General features: G+C 46.3%; 2 protein-coding genes across 5 annotated transcripts in view; one reads left to right on the top strand and one right to left on the bottom strand.

Moving 5' to 3' along the window:
* Positions 1-57: 57 nt before the first annotated feature.
* Positions 58-5296, bottom strand: PIGW (phosphatidylinositol glycan anchor biosynthesis class W). Its single transcript, XM_020991806.2, is given in 3 exon segments — positions 58-1359; positions 1362-1699; positions 4911-5296. Coding segments are annotated over 2 exon segments (1515 nt in total). The 5' UTR covers positions 1690-1699; positions 4911-5296; the 3' UTR covers positions 58-172.
* A 178-nt stretch (positions 5297-5474) lies between these two features.
* The window catches only part of MYO19 (myosin XIX), a 38690-nt gene continuing 22257 nt past the window's right edge, over positions 5475-21907 (top strand). For 2 of the 4 annotated variants that reach the window (XM_020991788.2, XM_020991794.2), the window contains exons 1-9: positions 5478-5833; positions 8012-8158; positions 14309-14447; positions 14785-14933; positions 15413-15526; positions 17168-17300; positions 17853-17922; positions 18606-18708; positions 21766-21862. In XM_020991788.2, coding sequence (XP_020847447.1) covers positions 8147-8158; positions 14309-14447; positions 14785-14933; positions 15413-15526; positions 17168-17300; positions 17853-17922; positions 18606-18708; positions 21766-21862 — 817 coding nt within the window. In that variant the 5' untranslated portion in view covers positions 5478-5833; positions 8012-8146. Of the gene's footprint in view, positions 5834-6520; positions 6684-8011; positions 8159-14308; positions 14448-14784; positions 14934-15412; positions 15527-17167; positions 17301-17852; positions 17923-18605; positions 18709-21765; positions 21863-21907 lie in introns of all 4 variants that reach the window. The other 2 variants (XM_020991789.2, XM_020991796.2) reach the window with 2 other exon arrangements.

Below are 21907 nucleotides of genomic sequence, written 5' to 3'. Positions count from 1 at the left end.
TTACATCCAGTACTATATGCAATGTTAAGGTATATCAAATAAATAAGAATCAATGCATGATGCTATACGTCTGTATTTGTGACAGTTTGTAATTTTGAGGTGAAATTAATCATCTAATCGCAAAAATCCATTATTAACATTTATCATTACCCCATTTATACTGCCCCAATAATCACCAGCATTTTACAGTAATATTCTGTATGTGCAGGACATACATAATTAAACAGTTACTAATCATATACAGGTGAAGTACTATTAAAGTCCAAGAGGAGCTACTATGTAGAGTGTCAACAGTCAGGTTGACCAAGCCTGTCAAAACGTTTGTCAGCAAGAAGAAAAGTAACTGGTTTCGGTCAATGGCAGCAATTAAACAAAGACTTGGCAGCTCTCTTCCATTTCGGTGGGCCAGAGGCTCTGAAGGCTTTTTATCTGTGTTGAGTGTCTGGATGAGATCCCAAGAACTTGGCAAAGTAGCTCCTTTAATCAGGAATTTGGTGAAGACCAAAATCACATTACCTATTATCAGCCAACTAAGAAATGTTAGGCTGTAAGCAACTATCCAAATGCAAAAGGCTAAATTAGCCATTTTTCGAGAAACTGCATCTACATATATTTGACATATGTAAAGAAACCCAAGGAGAGTGGCAGCTGTCAATAAAAGATGGCATCCCACTTTGATCCAGTCTCTGACAAGAGGTTTTACCCTTAACACATATAATCCTGTTTGCACACCAGCCATATAAATTGCCACGTACCCAAAGGTGGAGATGATTCCTTCACGGTTTGCATTTAGGAAACTGATCCTTGTGCCTTTTCGATCAGTGCCATGCAAAATAATCATCCTGAGCTGTGCAAAGTCAAGAGATATTTGGTACAATATGGCAATGATGACAGCCACAATCCAAGATTTATTAAGGGGAAAAAGAATCAAGAGTAAAGAGGCTACCACTTTTACTACTGCTAAGGTAAAAAAAAAGTTCCAGTGAACTCCATATTCAGATAAATGTTCATGATAGCCTATGGACTTGACACTGGTCAGTCGCCCTAGCCCTAGCACTATTAATGGCCAAACAGAGAACAACTGCTTTGCAGGGTAATAACATCTGGACTGTTTGGGCGTAAGTTTTCCTCTAACCTCTGGACAAACGATAGCATTCCCAAAAACAAAGGCTCCCACTCCAAAATCCATCAGTCCTGTTCCATAGAGCTCTGTTTTGGCATATCGTCTAGGATAAAGTGGAAAATCCACAGCCAGGATGCTGATAGCAGTGACCAAATTGATATAAACACGGAACATAGTAATAGATGGAATGTTTTTGGAATCTACTCTGATTTTCAGGAATGCATCAATGATTTCCGGGCAGGTGCCCTGACGTAATAGGTCCTCTTGTTATATATCTGGTAGAACAACCAAGTACCTAAAATGGTTAAGACAGGTGGCATAAGAAAGATCACAGAAGAAAGAATGGTGCAAGAAACTACCAAGGGCACTACAAGTAAAACAAAGTCAGTGAGGAGATGAGCTCCCCATTTATATGAGATGGTTGCATGATGGAGTTGTGACAGAACGAATATCAGACCTCTACATATAGTACAAAGTGGAGGCAAGGCCAAACCAGCTGAAATTTCCAGAAGGCTGGTTCCATTGAGGTTGCTGACAAAGGCCTCCTTCATTTGCCTTTGAGACATTTTTTTCTTCCTATATAAAAAGAGCAAATAAATCAATTTATAAGAAAATTGAATACTATGAAATTTCCATATCTATGAGGCCAAATTTTTACCATGATACAAGGAGAAAATTTGGAATTGTATAATTGAACTGAATGACAATCAGAATCCATCTGTTTTCACTCTCAGCCCAATACTAACGGCATTAAACTGTTTTGAATCAAAAGGATCATAGATGGAGAGTTGGAAGGGAACTTAGGCCTTCTTGCTCAACCCCCTCATTGAAAAAACTGAGAGACAGAGGTGAAAGAATTTGCCCAGGATAACAGAGCTATTAATTGGTAGAGCAGCAGAGATTTGAGCAGGCTGTCTGTCTCCAAACCCAGTAGTCACTCCACTTTTCCATTCTATTAGATAAATCTAACTCAGCCTTCCCTTTTATAGATAATGAAACTAAGACCTAAAGAGATGAAGTGATTTGCCCAAGGTCACAAAGCTAGTTAGTGGCAGAGCCACAATCAGAACCTATTTCTCCATACATTGGTCTTTCCATTGGACAGTTTCCTGGGAATATCATCCAGGGAGTATCACCCAGGTAATAACAATCATCAGAAAAGAAGCAACAGTTGAGATTTACAATATTCTACAAATGTCCAATATGATTTATGGAAATGTCATATTGCCAAGTAATTAGCAATCTTAATAATTTTAAAATATTTTAATGAGCCATTTCACTGCTACTAAGATCTCATAGAAAAAATTCTGTTCTTTAGCAAAGTGCATAGTAACAATAAAGGAGCAACCTTAGTTGAGTTCCAGAGATTGTAGTTTTCCTTCCTTCTTGAAGAGGGCCATGACATCAAGATGATGAGTTGACTTGCAATTGACTTTGATTTGAGTGAGGGAGGGCTGTGTAAAGTCACCAGCCTCACTTTCTCCTCCAGAGCCATCTGAGTCCATTGGCCAGATATTGATCAGGCTGAGTGGAGGTGGCCCAGGATGCAATGGGAGACCTTGGCCCTTTTAAGCTAAGGTCTTTTCAGGTTCTCACTTTGAGTGAGGCAACACTCATTCAGTGAATGGGCCTTTTTAAGAAGTAATGAGGGGATGGCCCCTTTTAATTAAAAACAAAAAAAATCAAACTGGGAGGGGAAGACCATCCAGGCAGCTGGCCAAAAGAGAGTTACTATTTATATTCAGTCTGAGCAAGAGGGCCCAAAAAATAACCATTAAGTGGTACTTGGTCAGGGACCTATTATTGTCCAATCCATGAGATCCAGAGTGAATTGGGTTTTAGGCTTGGTGTTTGAAAAAGAAATATAGCCAGTAAACCTCAAGTTAACTAGGTAGCTTTAGGCCATCAAAATTCACCTTCCTTTGGGCAGAACCCCCTCAGGTAAGGGGAGAGAGAAGGAGAGATTATATTACATGGCAGTGGTAAATGCTAGGCATTCCTTGGTGTGAGCCTATATCACAGCTGGCAGTATAGTATAAAAAGAATACCTGACTAAAGCTCAAAAAGATTCAGGTTCTTTTAGTTCAACATCCATACTGGTATGGCAAAATTAGGCTTTCATCATCTATAAAAATTATTTCTAAAATCTAAAAGATTATTTCTAAAGTATTTTTCAGCTTTAACATTCTGTGAATCATCACAGCAAAGTACAGTGTTCTGTACTTCATGATACATAATACAGTAAAGGTAAATGAAAAGGAACTGATTTTAACTCAGTTATGTGTGTGTGTATATGTACATTATATATTAGTAGCCATAGTATAAAAGACCATCTACACAGAAACCTATGACAAGTTTTGTGACTTTGAGCAAGTCATTTTATGTATTTGTAGCCTCTTTTAAGGTCAAGTCTTCCAATGCTAAAAAATTCATATGTATACATGGTGTGACTTAAGTAATGAGGAGTGGACAGAGTAAGTGAATAGAGCACCAGGCCTGGGGTCAGGAAGACTTGTTTAAATCCAACCTCAGACACTTATCTGTGTGACCTTGGACAAGTCACTTAACCTCTTATTTGCCTCAGTTTCCTTGACTGTAAAATAAGGAATAACAAAGCACCTGGCATGCAGTAGGTGCCCATATAAATGTTTATTTCCTTTCCCCTAATGAGAATGTAATGGGCTTAGAGGAGTCCCTATCCTTACCCTGATTTCATATTATATACTTAAGTATAGAGTATGGATAGGTTCAGCAGTTTGTTAATATGTTGAACTTCGGGCAAAAAAGGCATTAGTGGATAGTAAAGCTTTACTTTTTTTTTAATGTAATGCATTCACATCAGACAATCAGAATACTGGAGCTGAAAAGATCATTTTAAATCACCTAATCCATGACTACAACCAAGTTATGATTTTTTTTCTTTCAAACAAAATCTCCAACAAAATCAAACCTGAGATTTAATAACGCCAAGTGTGGATCCACTTAATAGTTGTAAAGTAAATCTTAAAACCTCTACTAGTAAAGTTATAACCTCTCTGAACCATTTGCAAAATATGGAAAGTAGTACTTGCACTACTAGCCTTATTTAAAGAGTTTTATATACCTCTATTAACATAAATTGTTATCTAGCTTTCACTGTATAATTTTAAAAGTCAGTATCCAAAGAGAATTAGGCATTTATTGAAGGGCCTTATTGGCCTTATCAGGTTGGTGGTTTTCAGCTTCAGCTTTTAACTTTTTTTTTTCGGTAGGGAGAGTAATTTTATTAAATCATGCACATCACATGTTAATGTAAATAGTTTAATCAGTATTCCGGAAATTCTGTTGTACTTTATATTTTTACAAAACAGATTTAAAACAATTACTCTTAAAAATAACTTAAGTTATGCGTTTCAGAACAATATTTGCAATAACTTGTACACAAGAGGTACAGTACCGCTGGCATATGAGCATTCTGTGAGGGAACAGCTTCCTTGTCCAATAATTTTCTGAGTGACCTCGAACAAATTTTCACTCCCCTAGCCTTCGGATTTTTCCTCCTCGAAATGTGGATGTTTTACTAGAGGATCTATGGTGCTAAATCCTATCTATGACCCTCAATTTAAAAAAAAAACTTTTAAAAAAATATTATGATCCTGCTCCCAATCTTGGTAATTGGGCTCCTCAAGAAATACGCTGCCCCCTCCAAATCTTGCAGTGCTGCCCGGATCCCCAGGTTCACCAGCACAACCCCTCCCGTTCAAGCACGCGCGTTCGAACCTCCACCAGCCCCACTTGCATCTCTGACCTTTATTATCTTCAACCAGTGGGCTAGGTTTAAGCCTAGACTTTTTTTTCCAGGGGTACCAGGGACTAGATGACGGGAAGGGGGAAGAGAAAGGACCTGTAGGTTCTGGGAAACACGCAGAAAAAGCAGCCGCCAGACTGGAAGCATCCTCTCCCCGGCGCTGGGGATACAGCTAGGCCGAGCCTTCCCTTCCGTAATTAAGCTTTCGACCGCCAGAAAAGTCAGCCTGCTGATCCAAGCCGCCCGATTCCACACGTTTTGCGCAGGGCGAGGGTGAATCCCACCCTCTTTTCTCCTCTCCGTCCTCCCTCTCTTAGCACATCCGGTCCAGATTCCCGCCTCGGGGCGCGCGGGCCTGGGTGAGGTTAGGACACTAGAAGCCGAGAAGTTATGCCACTGAAAGGATTGCGCAGCCGCAGATCCTGAACTGAGGTCCAGAGTCCTAGCCCGGCGCCCGCCTTTCGGAGACCAGGGGCGGGTCCGGGAACTCGGCAGGGGCGGGCCCGGGGGGGGGGCGGACCCAGGCGTCCGACTCGCCTCCCACAACACCAGAAAAAGGCTTTCATTTATGCCCAGTCAATCACCGGCTTCTCACAGGCCTCAGACTCGTTCCTGCTGCTCTTCCTCTGCAACTCAAGCGTTCTCTTCCTTATCCTTTTTCCTCCCCTTTCACCTCCTCATCCCCTTCAGCCATCCCCGAGGTGCCCCGAAGTAACAGGCTCCCTTTCAGTTCTCCCAATGGGAGCCCGGGTGCTTTGAGGGCCACGTGCGCTGCCCGCCAAGTGGGCACGCCCGCCTGGAGGCGGGGCCTACCGGCGCCCTCTTCTCCCCCTCCCCCCTTTCTCCGGTCGTCTGGACCCCTCCCCCAGCTCCCTTCGCTTTTTCCCACCTCCATCCGCGCCTTTCCCGGGGCCACGGAAGCGGTAAGTGACCCCTCCCACGGCCCCACCGGGAGGTTCCCTCCCCCCATCTTGGGCCTAGGGGGTTGGGGGGGAGGGGCCGCGGTCCTGGGTATGGCTGGGGCGTGAGGGAAGCCTCTCCCGGAGAGCTCGGGGCGCTCCCTTTCCTCCGTGGTTCTTTGTCCCTTCTCTGCCCGAGGGAGCTTGAGGTCCCTGCTGGAGCCTAAGACCTTGCAGGTTCATCTCTCCCCCTTCTGGCCCAGGCTGCCCCAGGGGTGTGGTGGGAGAGCGGGGGGAGACCCTGGCCGAGCTAGGGGGAGGTGCTGAGGAAAGCCGCCGGGATCCACGCTGGCCGCGGGAAACGAGGGCTGGGGGCTGGAGGGGCTGAGAGGCCGGGGGGTTCGGACTTCGGAAGACAGCCTCACCCGAACCTTATCCCGGTGCTTCCAGGGGAGCTGCGCCCCAGCCCCAGGCACAGCCCCTTGTCCGGACCTGGGCTGAGGGGGAAGCCGGAGGGCCGGGCCAGGGTCTCCTTCCTCCGCCCTGCCCTGTCCGCCTGCCCTTGGGCTGTGGCCTCCATAGATGGAATCAGTGCCCGGCCCCTTGGAGTTCTTTCTACCCAAGCTAGACCCGCTGGGAGGAAGAAAAATTGACGGTCAGTGTGGCTGCCTCTTGTCCTTGGGGTTGTCCTCCAGTGATTTTTCTTTGCAGACAAAGAATGCGCTGAGGGTGACCTGGCGCTGCTCCCGGCTCGAGTAGTCTTCCTCTGCTGCTCAGACCAACCTGGAGCAGGGAGAACCCAGGGAAGCTAACCTGAACCAAGCCAGTTAGTTACGGATAGAATTAAGTTTGACCCACCCAGCACCTCCGAAAGGTAGGCTGGGCTAGCTAGGTAAGAGACTGTTCATCTGACAAATGAGGAAACCAACTCCCGAGGCTTGCCCTAGGATCCAGACTCTGCTGTTGTTATTGACTCTTGTCTAGGGGTCTTTCCACCCTCCGGCGTGAATAGTATGGATTAATAGATGGATTAATTGGGCTGAGAGGAGGAAGGTGTGGGGGGGAGAAGCTGCAATTGAAATTGCTGGATTTTGAGTCCAGAGGACGGGTCTCAGCTCTACCACTCACTACTACATTGAGCAAATCACCTAACTGTCTTGGACTTCAATTTTCTCACCGGGTGAAAGTGAAAGGATTGGGTTAGATGCCCTTTGCAGTCCTAGATCTATGATCATGGGATCTTTGGGAAATTCTTCTGGACACTTGCGATTTCTTACAAAAAAAGTTACTGGCTGGATATCCTCTTTATTCCTTTTCCCAAGTGTGGTTTTTTTGTAGAGGAAAGCAATACCCACGTAAGTTCAGCTTTTATTTTGGCCAAGAGCTCAGCATTTGAGGGGTAGGGTAGAGATGAACGCTGCAGAAGTGGAAAGAGCTCTGGACTCAGAGTCGGGAGACTGGAACTCGATGGCATCTCCAACACTTATTAGCCTTGTGACCATGGGCAAGTCATTTAATCTCTCAGCCTTAGTTTCCCCATTTGTAAAGTGGAGATGTATACATTACCTGCCTAGGATTATTGAGAAGAACACGTTGTAAACCATGAAACACTATAGAAATGTGTTATTGTAGTTGCTGTTATTAATGAACCAGACTCATCTACGATGTTCCCCATCTCTAGAGCTGGAAGGAACTTTAAAAATCACCTGGGCCATCCCTCTCACTGGGGCTCAGAAGCAATTTGGATCATCAGATGTTGAGTCCAGTTCCCCACAAAGAAGGCCACCATAACTTTTGACATTTCTTTCTCACAGATCCTTGAGACAGGGATGAGCATTTTTCTCCTGGTATACTGACCTGGAGGATTTAACCTGAACCCTTGTTGCCAAAGTAGCATTGGCTCTTGGCAATAATAGCCTGAGCTTCCTCAGGCAGGACTCTCATAAATATTTCTCCCCGGGTTCCTAATTGGCAATTTACAGGACAGACTCTCACTCTCTGTCTTCTTGTTGCTGGGCCACTGACCTCATTCCCAACCTCCTGGAGAACAGCATGCCTTCCTGACTCAGAATCCCCAAGTGAGCTGTCATTACCAGCATAGCTGAGCTCAACTCTTCATGCCTTCTTCATACGTCTATGTATGGGTAGACACACATTGATCTTCCGATATTTACCCTCATTGTTTCCATTGTCTTCTTTCAGGTGCTCCAGTTGGCCTTACACAGGTTCCTCTAGGTCAAACCCCTTCACTGTGCCAATGTTCCAGCTGTCCCACGTTCAGAACTATAAAATCCTCTTCATCTGGTGACCCAAACCCCCAGCTGGAAACAAAGCAACATGCTGCAGCAGGTAACCTAGTGGCATTAATGAGGAGGCATCTGCTAAGGGTTCAGTACTCAAGAGGTCAATGAAGGACAACTTTTAACACATCGTGTTATAAATATACATTTTTAAGTGCTAGAACATTCTATTCTTTGTGGCACATGAACATTTGTTTTGTGGCAAGACAGTTGGGTGGTTATGACTTAAGCCCAAGGTATCCAGTGGAAATGAGTACCAGGGGCACAGTTTTCACATTTTTTTTTTTTGGTGAGGCAATTGGGCTTAAGTGACTTGTCCAAGGTCACATAGCTAGTAAGGGTCAAATGTCTGAGGTTGGATTTGAACTCAGGTCCTCCTGTCTCCAAGGCCAGAGCTCTATTCACTTTGCCATCTAGCTGCCACTTTGTTTTTGTTTTTGTTTTGGTTTGGTTTTTTGCTACAGTTTTCACATCTTAACAAGGACTTTCAGATGCCTTGTCCTCTACCTGACAGTACCTGGTTCTAAAGTATCCATTCTGGCCTCCAGGAGCTGCCTGAGCTGTCCAGGCACCCGATGGTCATGATAACCTTGCACTCATCTTTAACCTTTCACTGTCAACTGTAACAAAAATAGCTTCTTTATGAATTTCCAAGCAGGAGGATGGTGTGAACTCATTTTTCTAGGCTTGACCTGGTCAGTGGGAATGGGAAGAAGGTTCTCATGGTAGTCCCTGGAGCTGCTGCTCATAGGTACAGTTCTTGGTGGTAGTAGATGAGAACTTGAAATAAAAAAGGTTTCCGTGTGAATGGCAGTTGAACATGGGTCAGTTGCTTCTGAGAGGTAGGCAATGCCCTTCCAAAGTGACAAGCGATAGGGGCAGCTAGGTGGCGCAGTGGATAGAGCACCAGCCCTGGATTCAGGAGGACCTGAGTTCAAATCCGGCCTCAGACACATTACACTTTCTAGCTGTGTGACCCTGGGCAAGTCACTTAACCCCATTGCCTATGCTTAAAAAAAATACAAAAAAAATACAAAATGACAAGCGATGGCCTCCATAGTACACTGTCTAGCATAAGGGAGTCCAGGTTCTGATCCCCAAATCTAGAGTGGCAGAGATGGGCACCATGAGTTGTCTAGTGCAGCTGATCCCAGAGGAGCCTGTGGGAGCCCTAAGGAGAGTTGTCAAAAAGCATATGATTTCTGGTACCCGTATCCATAGCACGTCTCCAAGGTCAACAGCTTCTAATTTGTTGGAAAATTTTCCACTCCTGGAAAAAATGGTCCAGTCAGTTAACATCTTGTCATTTTTATCTCTACAGTGTCTCTTGTGTCCATCACTTCTTGTCATTCATATGGCCTCTACCCTCACTCAGGCCCTTATCCGCTTTCCCCTGAGCTATTCAGATGGCCTCTTTCTTGTTCTCCCTTCCCTCTCCAATTCATTCTTCACACACATAGATTCCAAAGTGATATTCCTGCACACAGGTCTGTGCCATTCCCCTGTTCAAGAATTTTCACAGGCTCCCTGTTGCCTCTAAGACGAAGTCTAGATTCCTCAGCTTGATGAACATAAAGCTCTTCAAAGCCAGAGTTGCTTACAGACTTATTTCATGTTAATCCCCTTCCCATAATCTGTATTCCAGGCAAACTTGCCTAGTTGTTGTTCCCCATTTCCTCTTCACAGTAGAGGACTGGGGTTCCTAGGGAAGAGCAAAATCCGTGACTAAGACCTAGGTGTGACAGACATTCCCATCTAGCTCCTTCCTTTCGGTGTCCTTGACCTCTCCTCCCCCAGAATGTCTGTTTTGGTTGAGGTGGGTTCAGTGTAGAACAGGCTAAGAAAGCTGCTTCTTGGACCACGAGAAAGTGCTCCCCATTCTTATTTAGGAGCCACCGTGGCAGGCATGTATGGGAGTTTTCAGCCATGTTGGTACTGACTCCCTAGTGGATCATGAGGCACAGTGTCTAAATAGCAGTATTGAAAACAAAACAAGAAATGCTTGTCAAGAGAGCATTTTCAGAAATTGAATCTCAAGGCCAAGCTTCCCTTCAAAGGGATTGCTGGGCTGCCAGCACGTGGTAGGGAGCAGTGGTGAGGGGTTTGGGGAACACAGTAATAGTCAAAGTGAGGATGAGGAGAGAAGGTCCTGGCTGTTTGAGGGGCAGGGGGGGGATAGGTAAATTCATTTCAGTTGGAGCTTGGGGTGCAGAGAACAGCATTGTGAGGTAAGATCATCAAGGCAGAGTGGCACCATTTTGCCAAGGTCCTCTGCTGGGGAAAGACATTGGGCTTTATTTGGTAGACAATAGGGAACCATTGAAGGGTTTTGAGCAGCAGTAACATGATAAAATTGTACTTTAGGGATTTTTTTTAAAGAATATTTTCCCCCCAATTACATGTAAAGACAATTTTTAACATTCATTTTTTAAAATTTTGACTTCAGATTCTCTCTCTTCCCCTCACCTCCCCCCTCCCTGATATGGTAAGCAGTTTGTTATAGGTTATACACATTCATCCGTGCAAAACGTTAATCATGTTGTAAAAGAAGACACAGACCCAAAGGGGAAAAAAATACAGAAAGTGAAATTAGTATGTTTTGATATTCATTCAGACTCCATCATTTCTTTCTCTGGAGGTGAGATACCATTTTTCATCATGAGTCCTTTGGCATTATCTTGGATCATTGTATTGCTGAGAATAACTAAGTCACTCACAGTTGATCATTGTACAATATTGTTGTTACTGTGTACAGTGTTCTCCTGGTTCTGCTCACTTCATTTTACATCAGTTCATATAAGTCCAGGTTTTTCTGAAATCAGCCTCTTCATTGTTTCTTATAGCACAGTAGTATTAGGAATGTTATTCCTACAGTGGTATGAAGGTTAAGTTGGAAGGGAGTGAAGGAGAGTGAAAGTAGAAAGGTCAGTTAAGAGGTTAGAGCAATAAGTGGTACGTGAGAGAAGAATAGAGGGAACAGAAGCAGAAAGTGTTAAAATATTGTATAAGTAGAATCAGTTTGCCTTTGCAACTAATTTGACATGGGTGATGACAGAGAAGAGTCATCAAAAATATCAAAGGCTTGGAATGAAATTGATTATGTCACTGATATAAATAGGAAGATGAGGAGAGAAGAGCAGATTTTGGAGAAAAATAATGTTTGGGACCAGCCAAGGGGTACAATGCCATGGATCATCTGGGTGGAAGTGTCCTAGGAGGCAGTTGGAAATCACAGATTTGACACATTGAAAGAAAGGGGTGGGGGGAGGTAGGGAGTGGTCAGAGCTGGAGTTGCAGATTTGAGGCACGCTTTCCCACTAAATTGGTAGTTAATGCCATAGACATGAAGCAGATTGGCTGAAGATAGAGTCTTGAGGAGTGGCCCTATGAAGGGGCCCAGAGGAGAGCAAGGGCATGAAAAAGGAGCATCAGAAGAATGATGGGTGTCTCAGAAGTTTTTCAAGGGGAGTATCCCATGGAAAAAGGGTGCTTTGTGCTCTGTGCTGCAGAGAGATCCAGGGGGATGAGGTCTGAAACAAGGCCATTGGATTTAGTGGTTAAGGAGGGTGTTGGAGACACTTCGTAGGGAGTAGTTCTGTAGAGCAGTTAGAGACAGGAGCTTGACTGAGGGGGTGGTGTGAGGTACCAGAAGCAGCAGATAGGTCAGCAACCATCCTGGAGTATGGTGAAGGTTCCTCAAGACCTGGGGTTCCTGCATACTCATACCTCTAATCCCCTACTTCCATCCACTGTGTGGGAGAGGGGAGCCAGGTGACCCTCTTCAGAGATGGTGGCAAATGAACCACATGGGGTTGATTCTTCCCATTACTGCTATTGTCATCATTTCTTTTGGTAATTGATCTGCTTGATAAGTTCCTCCATGGTGCTCTGATGTGGGGTAGCCTTTTGGTTTTTGATGGGATAGGGCCATAGTGAATAAATGAATGAAAAAACATTTGTCAAGCACTCTAGTAAGAAAAAATGAGATGATCCCTGCCCTTGAGAAGCTTACAGTCTAATATAAATGAGATGTGGTGACCCTAGGGGATATTTTAGTTTAGAAAGTTAATGGAATGATTCTGGAAGCCATAGGGAAGTAGATTATCATACCCTTTTTAGGAGCAATGACACAGTTGATTGGATTTTGGCTCCAGAACTAAAACTGGTTGGGGTGATACACTGGGTAGCAGCAAGGTGATTGTCAAAGAGATAGAGGGTAAAGCATGACTGGAGTAGGACCTATATGCAGTGGGCAATTGAGGCCACCTCCATTCAGGAAAGGTGAAAGGGTTATGAACAACCTCAGTGGGTTGGCAGGTCCTTTTTCTGGGAGACAGGATATCCAGAAAAAAAGACTTGGAACAGAGAATGTACCATTTGCACCTAAACATGTCTGGCCCCCAAGAAGCCTAACATTGCAAGTTCAGATTCATTGCAGAAAGACATTCAGGAATACTCCAAGAGGGTCCTGAACAAATCTTATTCCTTGGAAAGGACCCAGTCTAGCTGTTGGTCTAACTGGTATGTGTATGGCTCTACCCCTTTGGGGAATAAGGCCAGCATTGTCTGCTGGGAGCCATGGAGCTCCCCTGCCCTCTTTCAGGGTGACTTTCTCTCTCTGCTAGCCCTGGGAAGGGAACACCATGTTCTGGAGAGAAAGAGGAGAACGGGTGGGAATCTTCTCAGTTCACTGAGCAGTTGGAGAGGCCAGTGTTGGCATGGGGAAGGTCGGTGTTAACTGCACAGGTTCTGGGGGAAAGAAACATTTACAAAGAGTATAAGAAAACAGGCTGTCCAAACTGAAGGGCCCTCAGACATCTGTTTGAACCCCTGTCCCCAAATCTTAAAGTGATGGAATAAGAGCAGGGAGGTAGAAAATAACTTGACTCTGTTGAAAAGGGCAGGAAATTGACCCCTGGACAAGTCATTGACTTGCAGAGTCACCTCTAGACTAAGACTGTTGCCATTATGATACCACCAAGCTGCAGTGGGAAAAGATGTGGCCAGCTCTATCCATATTCTCATCAGCCAGATCCCTTGACCTTGTGAACAGCTTGTGGAACAGATAGCAGAGCTAACTGCCCATGTCCCCTCGTCCCTGCAAGGGAACCTGTTATTGTCTTGGCCTCTTGAATTTAGGGGCCTAAAGCAGCTGGCCAACCTTCAACCTGCCATACCTTTATAGGTCTCATGACCAAACTGTTTTTGACTTTCAACATTGTCTTCAGATTTGAGCACCTTAATGCCTAATCGTTTCAGTTCCACAAGCATTTCTTGAGCACCTACCCAGGGCATGCACTCTGCTAGGCTCTGGGGATCCAAAGACAAAAAGGAAAACAGCTTGTCCTCAAGGAGCTTATATTTTACCAGGAGGAAGCCTCATGTACACAGATTTTTTAAATTATGAAATAACTTTTTGGATTTTGAGGGGGAAGAGTGGTAGTCAAATAAGGCCTTGTGTGAGAAGTTTGCATTTGCATCTTGAAGGGATCAAGGGTTTCAGGAGGACAAGAACATGCCAAACTTGGGGTTCTCCGTCTTCCTACTAAGTCATCATTTCTGGGAAAGCAGTTATGCCCTTCTTTTTCACTCCTGGGGTCTGAGATGAAGTGAAGAGAGAAGGGAGGGTATGAACTGGTGTGAATGAGCTCCAGGAGGGGAAAGACAGGAACATGAAGAATATCAGCAACCAGATGGGAGAGAGAGGAGAACTTTGCCTCCACCTGATAATGATCTAAGACCCCCTGAGCTGAGTTCTGCCTCCATGAGATACAGAATCAGAGGAGACTTGCTGGGCTAATTCTAGGCCCCAGCAGCAAGGTGGGGAGGTCATTAATGAACCAGTTTGTTTAGGAAATTGGATATGGGGAACGTGTGTTTAGATTTATAACCTTTCCAGAGTTTGTACTTGCCCTCCCCTTGTTCCTTCCCTTCTCCTCTTCTCCCCTGTCTGTTTGCCAGCCAGCCCTACTTACAAACAGAAGACAGAAGGGCTCCCAGACACTGGACTGGTTTGGGTTTTTACACAAATGGCTCTTGTGGCTTGCCTGTTTATTTTCACAGTCTGCACGTACAAGAATTTGAGCTGGTCAGAGCCCATAACAATGCCTTGAGCTTTTTCCCGCTAATGAGAAGAGCAAGGACTGTGGAACTCTCCCCATAACACAATGCCCATCTGCCTTCTCTTTCTATTTCTCAGGTCAATGGCCAAGAAACGAGCCCCCTCTCCTGTGGCAATGACCCTCTCAGTGAAGATCTGCAAGTCTTCCTGGGGAGTGATTTCCAGTTGGCTGAGCTGGACGACCTCACGAAAGTAAACCCTGTGACTCCAGCGACAGGTAGAGAGCAAGCCTCTGATGAGGTGGGAGTCCTTAGGGGGTAGTTGGCCCGTCTTCCCATGGTTCATCTTGCCCAAGGCCAGTTGGTGGGACCCAGAATCCCAAGCCAAGATTGCTGATTCACATCTCTTCCAGCTTGAGTCTCACAGGGCTGAGGCCATTCCTAAGTGGGCTTCATTTTCATTAGATCTAAGCTGAATCAGCAGGGGAGAGTGTATAAAATGGCATTTGACTAATTGTGGGAGGGGAGGATGGGATAGAGCTCTGGGTGTGTGTGTGCATGTGCTCACTCACTCAAGCGCTCTGGGGACTTTGATTAACAATGCATCTGTCTCAGTCCTGAGGTGTCTACAAGAGAGGTACCAAGTGGATGTATTCTACACCACCGCCGGCTGCACCCTTGTGGCTCTGAACCCCTTTAAGCCTGTCCCTCACCTCTACTGCCCTGAGCTGATGAGGGACTACCACATAGCACCTCAGCTCCAGGCAAGCTTGGCTCACTCCTTCAACCCTCACCCTGTTTGTGTCATGGCATCACAAAGCAGCAAGCCTGGGCTCCTGCTCTGGGCTTAGAGACTCACCCGGGTGGGGTCTCTTGTCCCAGAGGAGCACACAGTCTGCAGTCCAGCACAGTTCTTAGAGGGGAGGTAGAGAAAACAGAAGCAAGTTACTAAGCCAGCGTATGAACAGCTGGAGAAATGTCTCGATTGGGTTGCACTTCTGGGGTAGGACGTGAAGGAAGGGGTAGGGGAAGTAGGGATGGGCAGGCCTGGGGGGGGGGGTGGCACGGATCTCTGATCTCTCCAGAAAGTCTTCCTGCTGGGCTGGGGCTGTGGAGAGGGGGATGCTTTTAAACTTAATGTTTGCAGCTTTACCCATCTCAGTGTTCACCCAGTGTATCACTTATTTCAGAAGAGAGTTTCTTTGTGTGTCCCTCAATGTGTTGGGTTCCTTGGGTATTTCAGAAATTAAAGCCTCATATCTTCACCGTGGGTGAGCAAAGCTACAGGAATGTCAAGAGCTTGCTGGAGCCTGTCGACCAGTCCATCATTGTTAGTGGGGAGAGTGGAGCAGGAAAGGTAACAGACAAGCCTTGTTCTCCTTGGTGTTTGATTGTCTGCCGAGAGTAGAAGCTCCAGCCCTTTTTAGGGGTATCTTTGGCTGCTTTCTCAGTCCTAACCCCTGTAGTAGGAGAGTCAGGAAGGAAAGGGAATAAGCATTTATTAAGTGCCTGCTATGTGCCAGGCACTATGCTGAGTGCTTTACAGATATCTCATTTGATCTTCATGACAACCTGGGAGGTAGGTGCTATGATTATCCCCATTTTACAGTTGAGGAACTGAGGCAAACAGAAGTGAGGTGACTTACCCATGGTCACACAGTTAGGCGGTGTCAGAAGCTGGATTTGAATTCGGGTCTTCCTGACTCCAAGCCCAGGGCTCTATCTACTGTGGTACCAGCTGTTCTAGAAAGAACTGAAGGTCGGGAGAGGCCTGTGTCCTAGGCCTAGCTCTGCTGCTCACTAGGTGCATGACTTCTGGCAAGTTAAGTTCCCTCTCTGGGCTTCAGTTTCCTCACCTGTACAATACCAGGGTTGACCTAAATGACTTCTGAGCACCCTTTTAGCACTAGCATTCTGTAATGTCATGACCTAGCAGATTGCGGATTGTTATCCTTGGGGACAGGTAGGCTCCCCTCCTCCCAACCTGATTCCAAGCTTCCGAGGTTATAGGAAGGACTGATGGAGATGGGAGGGAACCACTGAGAGGGTGTTACTCTTGAGACGGAGGCCCCTGGCTGGCAGTTCCAGCAGATGAGAAAGATTTCACAAGGCGAAAGCCAGAGAGTGGCATAACCAGTCAGAGCAGGCCTGCCCCAGAATCCCCACCAGCACAGGCTGCATACTTCCTTCAGTGTCCTCACCTAGACTACTTTCCTTACCAGTGTAATTTGACTTTTAAAATTCCCTTTCACTCTATGATCTCACTCGATCACCACACCTTCCCTACATTCCTGAGAAGTAGGCAAGGCAGGCCTCCTCCCAGGGTGAGAAAACAGGCCTGCAGAGTCTCAGTGGCTCAAAGAGGGCCACCCAGTGAACTCCACCAGACAAGAGTGTGGCTCTCCTCATGCCCCCCCCAGGGCTCTGGTGCCCAAGCCCTCTTGCTTTCAAGCTATGGTCATTAGATCAGAGATCCAGAGCTGGAAGGGACCTCAGAGGTCCTCAGCTTTCTCTCCAGAGCACACCAGTGTGGGTGGACCTTGCCTGGTCCTGTACTGGCTGTCCTTCCTACTGGAATGTTCTGCCTCCTCACCTCTGCCTCTGTTTCTCTGGCTTCAGTTCATGATCGCCCCTTCTGCAGAAGGCCTTTCCTGGTCCCTCCACCTTACCCCCCAGCTGCCAATGTCTTCCATCAACTCTGTATGTAACTTGTATGTACCTGATCATTTACATGTTATCTGTTAAGAATATATGTTCCTCAGACACTTGATACTTACTAGCTATGTGACCCTGGGCAAGTCACTTAACCCCCAATTGCTTCACCAAAAAAAAGAAAAGAATATACATTCCTTGAGGTCAGGGACAAGGGTTTTACCTTTCTTTGTATTCCTAGCTCTTCACACCATGCCTGGCACATAGTAAGTGCTTAAGACAGACCCATATCAGGGCCTGGGGAGAGTCTTGGGCATGACCACCATGAGGCTGTCTTCTTCTGCAGACTTGGACATCTCGGTGCCTGATGAAGTTCTATGCCACAGTTGCCAATTCCTCTGCCTCTCAAGAGACACATGAGACAGTGGAGAGAATCGAGAAGAGAGTCCTGGATTCTAATCCAGTCATGGAGGCTTTTGGTAAACACCATCAGGCTCTCCTCAGCTGGCTGGGGACACAGCCTTTCTCTGCCTTATCTAGGACCCTAGAGTCCCGTGATCCAGGGCTCCTCAGCTTAGACAAACACAGGCACAATGATATCGCTGTAGTTGGCAATGATAACGGTACCACAGGTCTGAAAAAGGACCTTGAGGAGGAAACTTGACTGTTCTTGGGATGGCAGACCACAACTCCACTTGAACCAGTCCTGGATTTAAAGACTGCCTCCCTACCTCAGAAAGGGGGACCTTCTTGCCTCTGCTGGTCAGGAAGTCCTCACTTGTATCTAGCCTGAATCTCTTTCTTGCAGCCTGTGCTCCTTTGCCCCAGACTTGTCCTTTCTGACTGGAGGGCAGCTCTCTCCAAATGGGAGCATTGGGAGGGGAAGGGCCTGGAGGGACCTGCGGCTGACTTCACCCTGGGGTGTGGTAGCTGGAGGGTCTGGGCCTCAGAGAAGGAAGGCGTAGAGGAAAAAGGGAGCAGGGACTGGTGACTGGGAAGAGGGAATATCAGTGAGTTTCCTTCTTCCTCAGGGAATGCTTGTACACTTCGCAATAGCAACAGCAGCCGTTTTGGGAAGTACATCCAGCTCCAGCTGAACAGGTAAAAGTGGGCCTTGGGGTCCTGCGCGGGTGCAGGCTGTGTCATGGCCCGTGCTGTGGGTCTCCCCTGGGATCTGCTGGGATGGCCCTTGTTCTGCAGAGAAGCACGTGGCCAGGACACAGCAGTTTGGCTTGGGCTGATGTCCCTCCAAACGAGGAGCCTGCCTGGTTTGGACACAAGGATGGGAGTCTAGACAAAGAGGGTACCAGCAAAACTTTGAGAGGAAAGCAGAGCTGCTCTTTTCAGGTTCTTGCTTGCTCACAAGCTCCTCTTTCTGTCATTTGCTTAACAGCTCTGGGTCCCCCAGCCCTGGTCTTCCCCTGTTCCCAGCCATTGGCCCTGAGTTCTGGACTTTGTGGCTTATACAAGGCACATGTGTGCCCTGGGTACGCTCAGGATGCTGCTCTCCCCTGGAGCCTCAGGCCTTCGCTAGAAACGTATGGCTTGGCTCATCACAGAAGAGATATCTCTGTGTCATGGACAGCAGGATTTTCTGGCACTAAAATATAAGCATTTCTAAATTCACATGGGAAAAGTGACCCTCCTTACACCCTTTGAGGGGTAGTGGCTATTTACCTTGCTTCCCCCAGTCTCGTCCACAGGCTTGGTGGGGATCATGGTCAGTCTATGGGGGCTAGCAATCCCTGGGTTTTACATCCACATATCCACCTTCTACTCCCTAGAGCTCAGCAGATGACTGGGGCCTCTGTCCAGACATACCTCCTGGAGAAAACTCGAGTTGCTTACCAGGCCCCACTGGAGAGGAATTTTCATATCTTCTATCAGGTCTGTGCCAGGCACTGGGTTCCAGGTCCTGTCCTAGTGATGCTCTTTGCCGTATCCTTCACAGCTGTTGATTTTTATAGCCCTAACGAGATCTGCTGCTCTCCCCCTCCCGCTTCATTGCAAGTCACCTCCTTTAGAATGTTTTCTTGGACGAATTGCAGCTGGTTCTGGCCACTTCTGTTGTCCCGTTGTTCTTCCTATCACTCGTATATAGATCTACGCACAATTAACTGTCATAATATTTAATAATGATGATAGCTGACATTAAATTACGTGTTACAGTTACAGGCTTCTTTACATCTGATCCTCAGAATCAGAACTGTGATGTAGGGAAGACAAATATTATCCCCGCCTTGCAGGTGAGAATATTAAGGCTCAGTAGTTAAGGGACTTGCCCAAAGTCACACAGCGATAAGGAGCAGACTGATGACTAGGTAGAGATCTTCTAGTTGTGAATCCTGGATCATCTGTTAGACCTTTAATGTACAGACTGAATTTATGCCCCAGGAGATCCCCCTCTGATGGGTGTCAAAAATGTGTAAAGCCTGTGGAGGCAGAACTTGGGGCAGATCACTTCTGACTGTGGAATAATTCTGATTGCCAGAGTTAGCTAAGGAAGAATCTCTTATTAGAATGTTTCATCCACATTTATCAGGTGTCTGCTGGGTACAGGGCACTGTCATAGAGATGGAGGTGACACAAAGTTTAGATCAGATGAGGTCCCTGATCTCAGGAGCTTACAGACTAATAGGAAGAGGAGCTATAAACACAAGTGACTGGACTACCCAGTGTTATGTCATAAGTTGTTTTTGAATTGGACTCTTTGTGATCCCATTGGGGGTTTTCTTGGTAGAGATACTCGAGTGGTTTGCCATTTCCTTCTCCAGTTCATTTTACAGATGAGGAAACTGAGGTAGATTTAAGTGGCTTGCCCAGAGTCACACAGCTAGTAAGGGTCTGAGGCTGGATTTAAAGTCAGGAAGATAAGTTTTTCTGACTTCAGACCCAGTACTTAATCCACTGTGCCACCTAGCTGCCACTTGTCATAATTGGGGGAAGTATCAAACAAAGTACTTTGATGACTTGAGGGAAAGGGACAGTGTAGGCTATTATAGACCAGAAGCATCAGGAAGAGCTTCTTGGAGGAGGTGACATCTTAGATGACGTTTAAAGGATCGATAGTACTACTTGAGGCAAAGAAAGGGAGAGAAAGAATTCAGACATTCCAGACATAGGGGCCAGCCTGAGCAAAGACGTTGGAGGTGTGAAAGAATGGTTGCCTACTCAGGAGCAGGAAATAGTTCAGTTTGACCAGAATGCAGATTATAAGGCCCAGGGTAGTAGTCATTGCTCAGTGAACATTTATTAAGTCCTTGCTATGTGCCAAGCTCTATGCTAAGCTCTGGGGATACAGCTTTTAAAAAGACAGTCCCTACCCTCAAAGGAGCTGGAAAATGGGGTGGGGAGAGCGCCAGAGGAAACATGATGTTCATGGAGGCAAAACCAAGTAAAGCAGCTGGTGGTAAAATTAATACTAAGACTCTGTGAAGGCAGGGTGGCAAGAGATGGGAGGCTAGTCCAGGCACTGGACTTTGAGTCAGTTAGTCCTGGGTTCAAATTGCTAGCTCCAACACTCACCAAATGTGCAATCCTGGAAAAGTCTCTAACCCTCGTAGTTGCCTCCATTTCCTCATATGTAAAACAAAGTAGTTGGACTCGATGGAAAATATGAAGTGATTGGACTAAATATGTTATCCTATGAATGGAAAGATTGTGAGAGGCCCTGAAAGCTGAGCAAAGGTGTGGAAACTATTCCATAGATTCAGTGGAGACCACTGAAGATGTTTTGGAGCAGGGTGACATTCGCATCCGGATCTGTGCCCAAACAAGAGTATTATGGCAGCCACGTAAAGGTGCTTGAAGGAGGAGGAGGACTGAGACAAGTGGGCCTATTAGGAGGCTGTTGCAGTAGTCTAGGTGGGTAGAAATGAAAGCCTGTGCTAGGCTGGTTGGGAGGGAGAAAAAAAGGAAGAAACAGGTGTAGGAGATGGTGCAGAAAGGAGTGCAATCAGCAGACCTTGGCAGGTGAATGAGAAAGAGCCAAAGATATCCCCAAGCTTGCAGAAATGGGCAGACTGGATAAATGGTGGTATTGGGGAAAAGATGAGCTCCATTTAGAAGATGTTGAGTTTGAGTGGTCATCGCAACAGTCAGGGGGACAGTCCTATACCCATTAGAGAGGTGGGGCTGGAGCTTCTGGGGAAGTTCCAGGCTGGAGGTACAGATTTGTGAGTCATCTCCATAGAGGTGGTAGTTGAAGCATAGTGAGAGAAAGGCCCTGGGTAATATTCACATCATGCATTCCAGGGGAGAACAAGGAGAATATGGGGTCTGAAGCTAAGGGAAAGGAGAAAGTGTCCAGTGAGAAGGAGGTGGTCACTTGTGTCAAAAGCTGCAGAGTCAAGGAAAACGGGGACTGAAAAAACCAAAGAGATTTGGTGATCGGGCGTCCCGGGTGACCTTTGAGAAGGCAGATCCAGTCAAGTGATGGGGACCAAAGGCGTGATGCACAGGGATTGGAGGAGACCCCAGGCCTGGTAAAGAAATGGAGGCACTGGGGGAAGATGAGCAAAAAGGGGAGGAGAGAAGTGGAAACATAGCTGCTTCGAGGCTAGAAGGAGTAAGGAAAAGCTTTCCTAGGATTGAGGAGACCATGCATATTTGGAGACAGATGGAAAGAAATTGCTGGAAAAAGAGAGAAAGAATACACTTGGGAATGGGGAAATGACAACCAAAGCAAGACGGTGAACTCAGGATGGGGATTAACCTCAGTATTTATTGAGCAGTTGTTTACCACATCAGGAGTACGATGTGGAGCAGACGTTCTCCCTGTGTGACATTGGGAGCTATCCTTTCCTTTCTTTTTTATCCTTCAGTGTCTCTTACAGTGCCCTGCCTTCAGTGAATATATCAGCCTTCTGCCTACAGGCCCTCATCTATGGGGTTCACATACAGTGATGCATCCAGGCATCTCATTGCACATTTCTGATTCCCCAGATTACCAAAGGAGCCAGTTCAAGTGAAAGGTTAGAGTGGCACCTGCCCGAGGGAGCTGCTTTCCATTGGCTGCCCAATTCTGACAGGACCTTGGAAGGTAGGGAAAGCTCTGGGCTTCTGGGCCCTGGAGTGGCAACAGGCA

This window comes from Phascolarctos cinereus, unplaced genomic scaffold, assembly GCF_003287225.1.
Source record: "Phascolarctos cinereus isolate Bilbo 61053 unplaced genomic scaffold, phaCin_HiC Scaffold_5;HRSCAF=322, whole genome shotgun sequence".
In the NCBI taxonomy this organism is placed as follows: domain Eukaryota; kingdom Metazoa; phylum Chordata; class Mammalia; order Diprotodontia; family Phascolarctidae; genus Phascolarctos; species Phascolarctos cinereus.
Note: the sequence above shows the minus strand (reverse complement) of the source record. Positions and strands in the feature narration are given on the sequence as shown.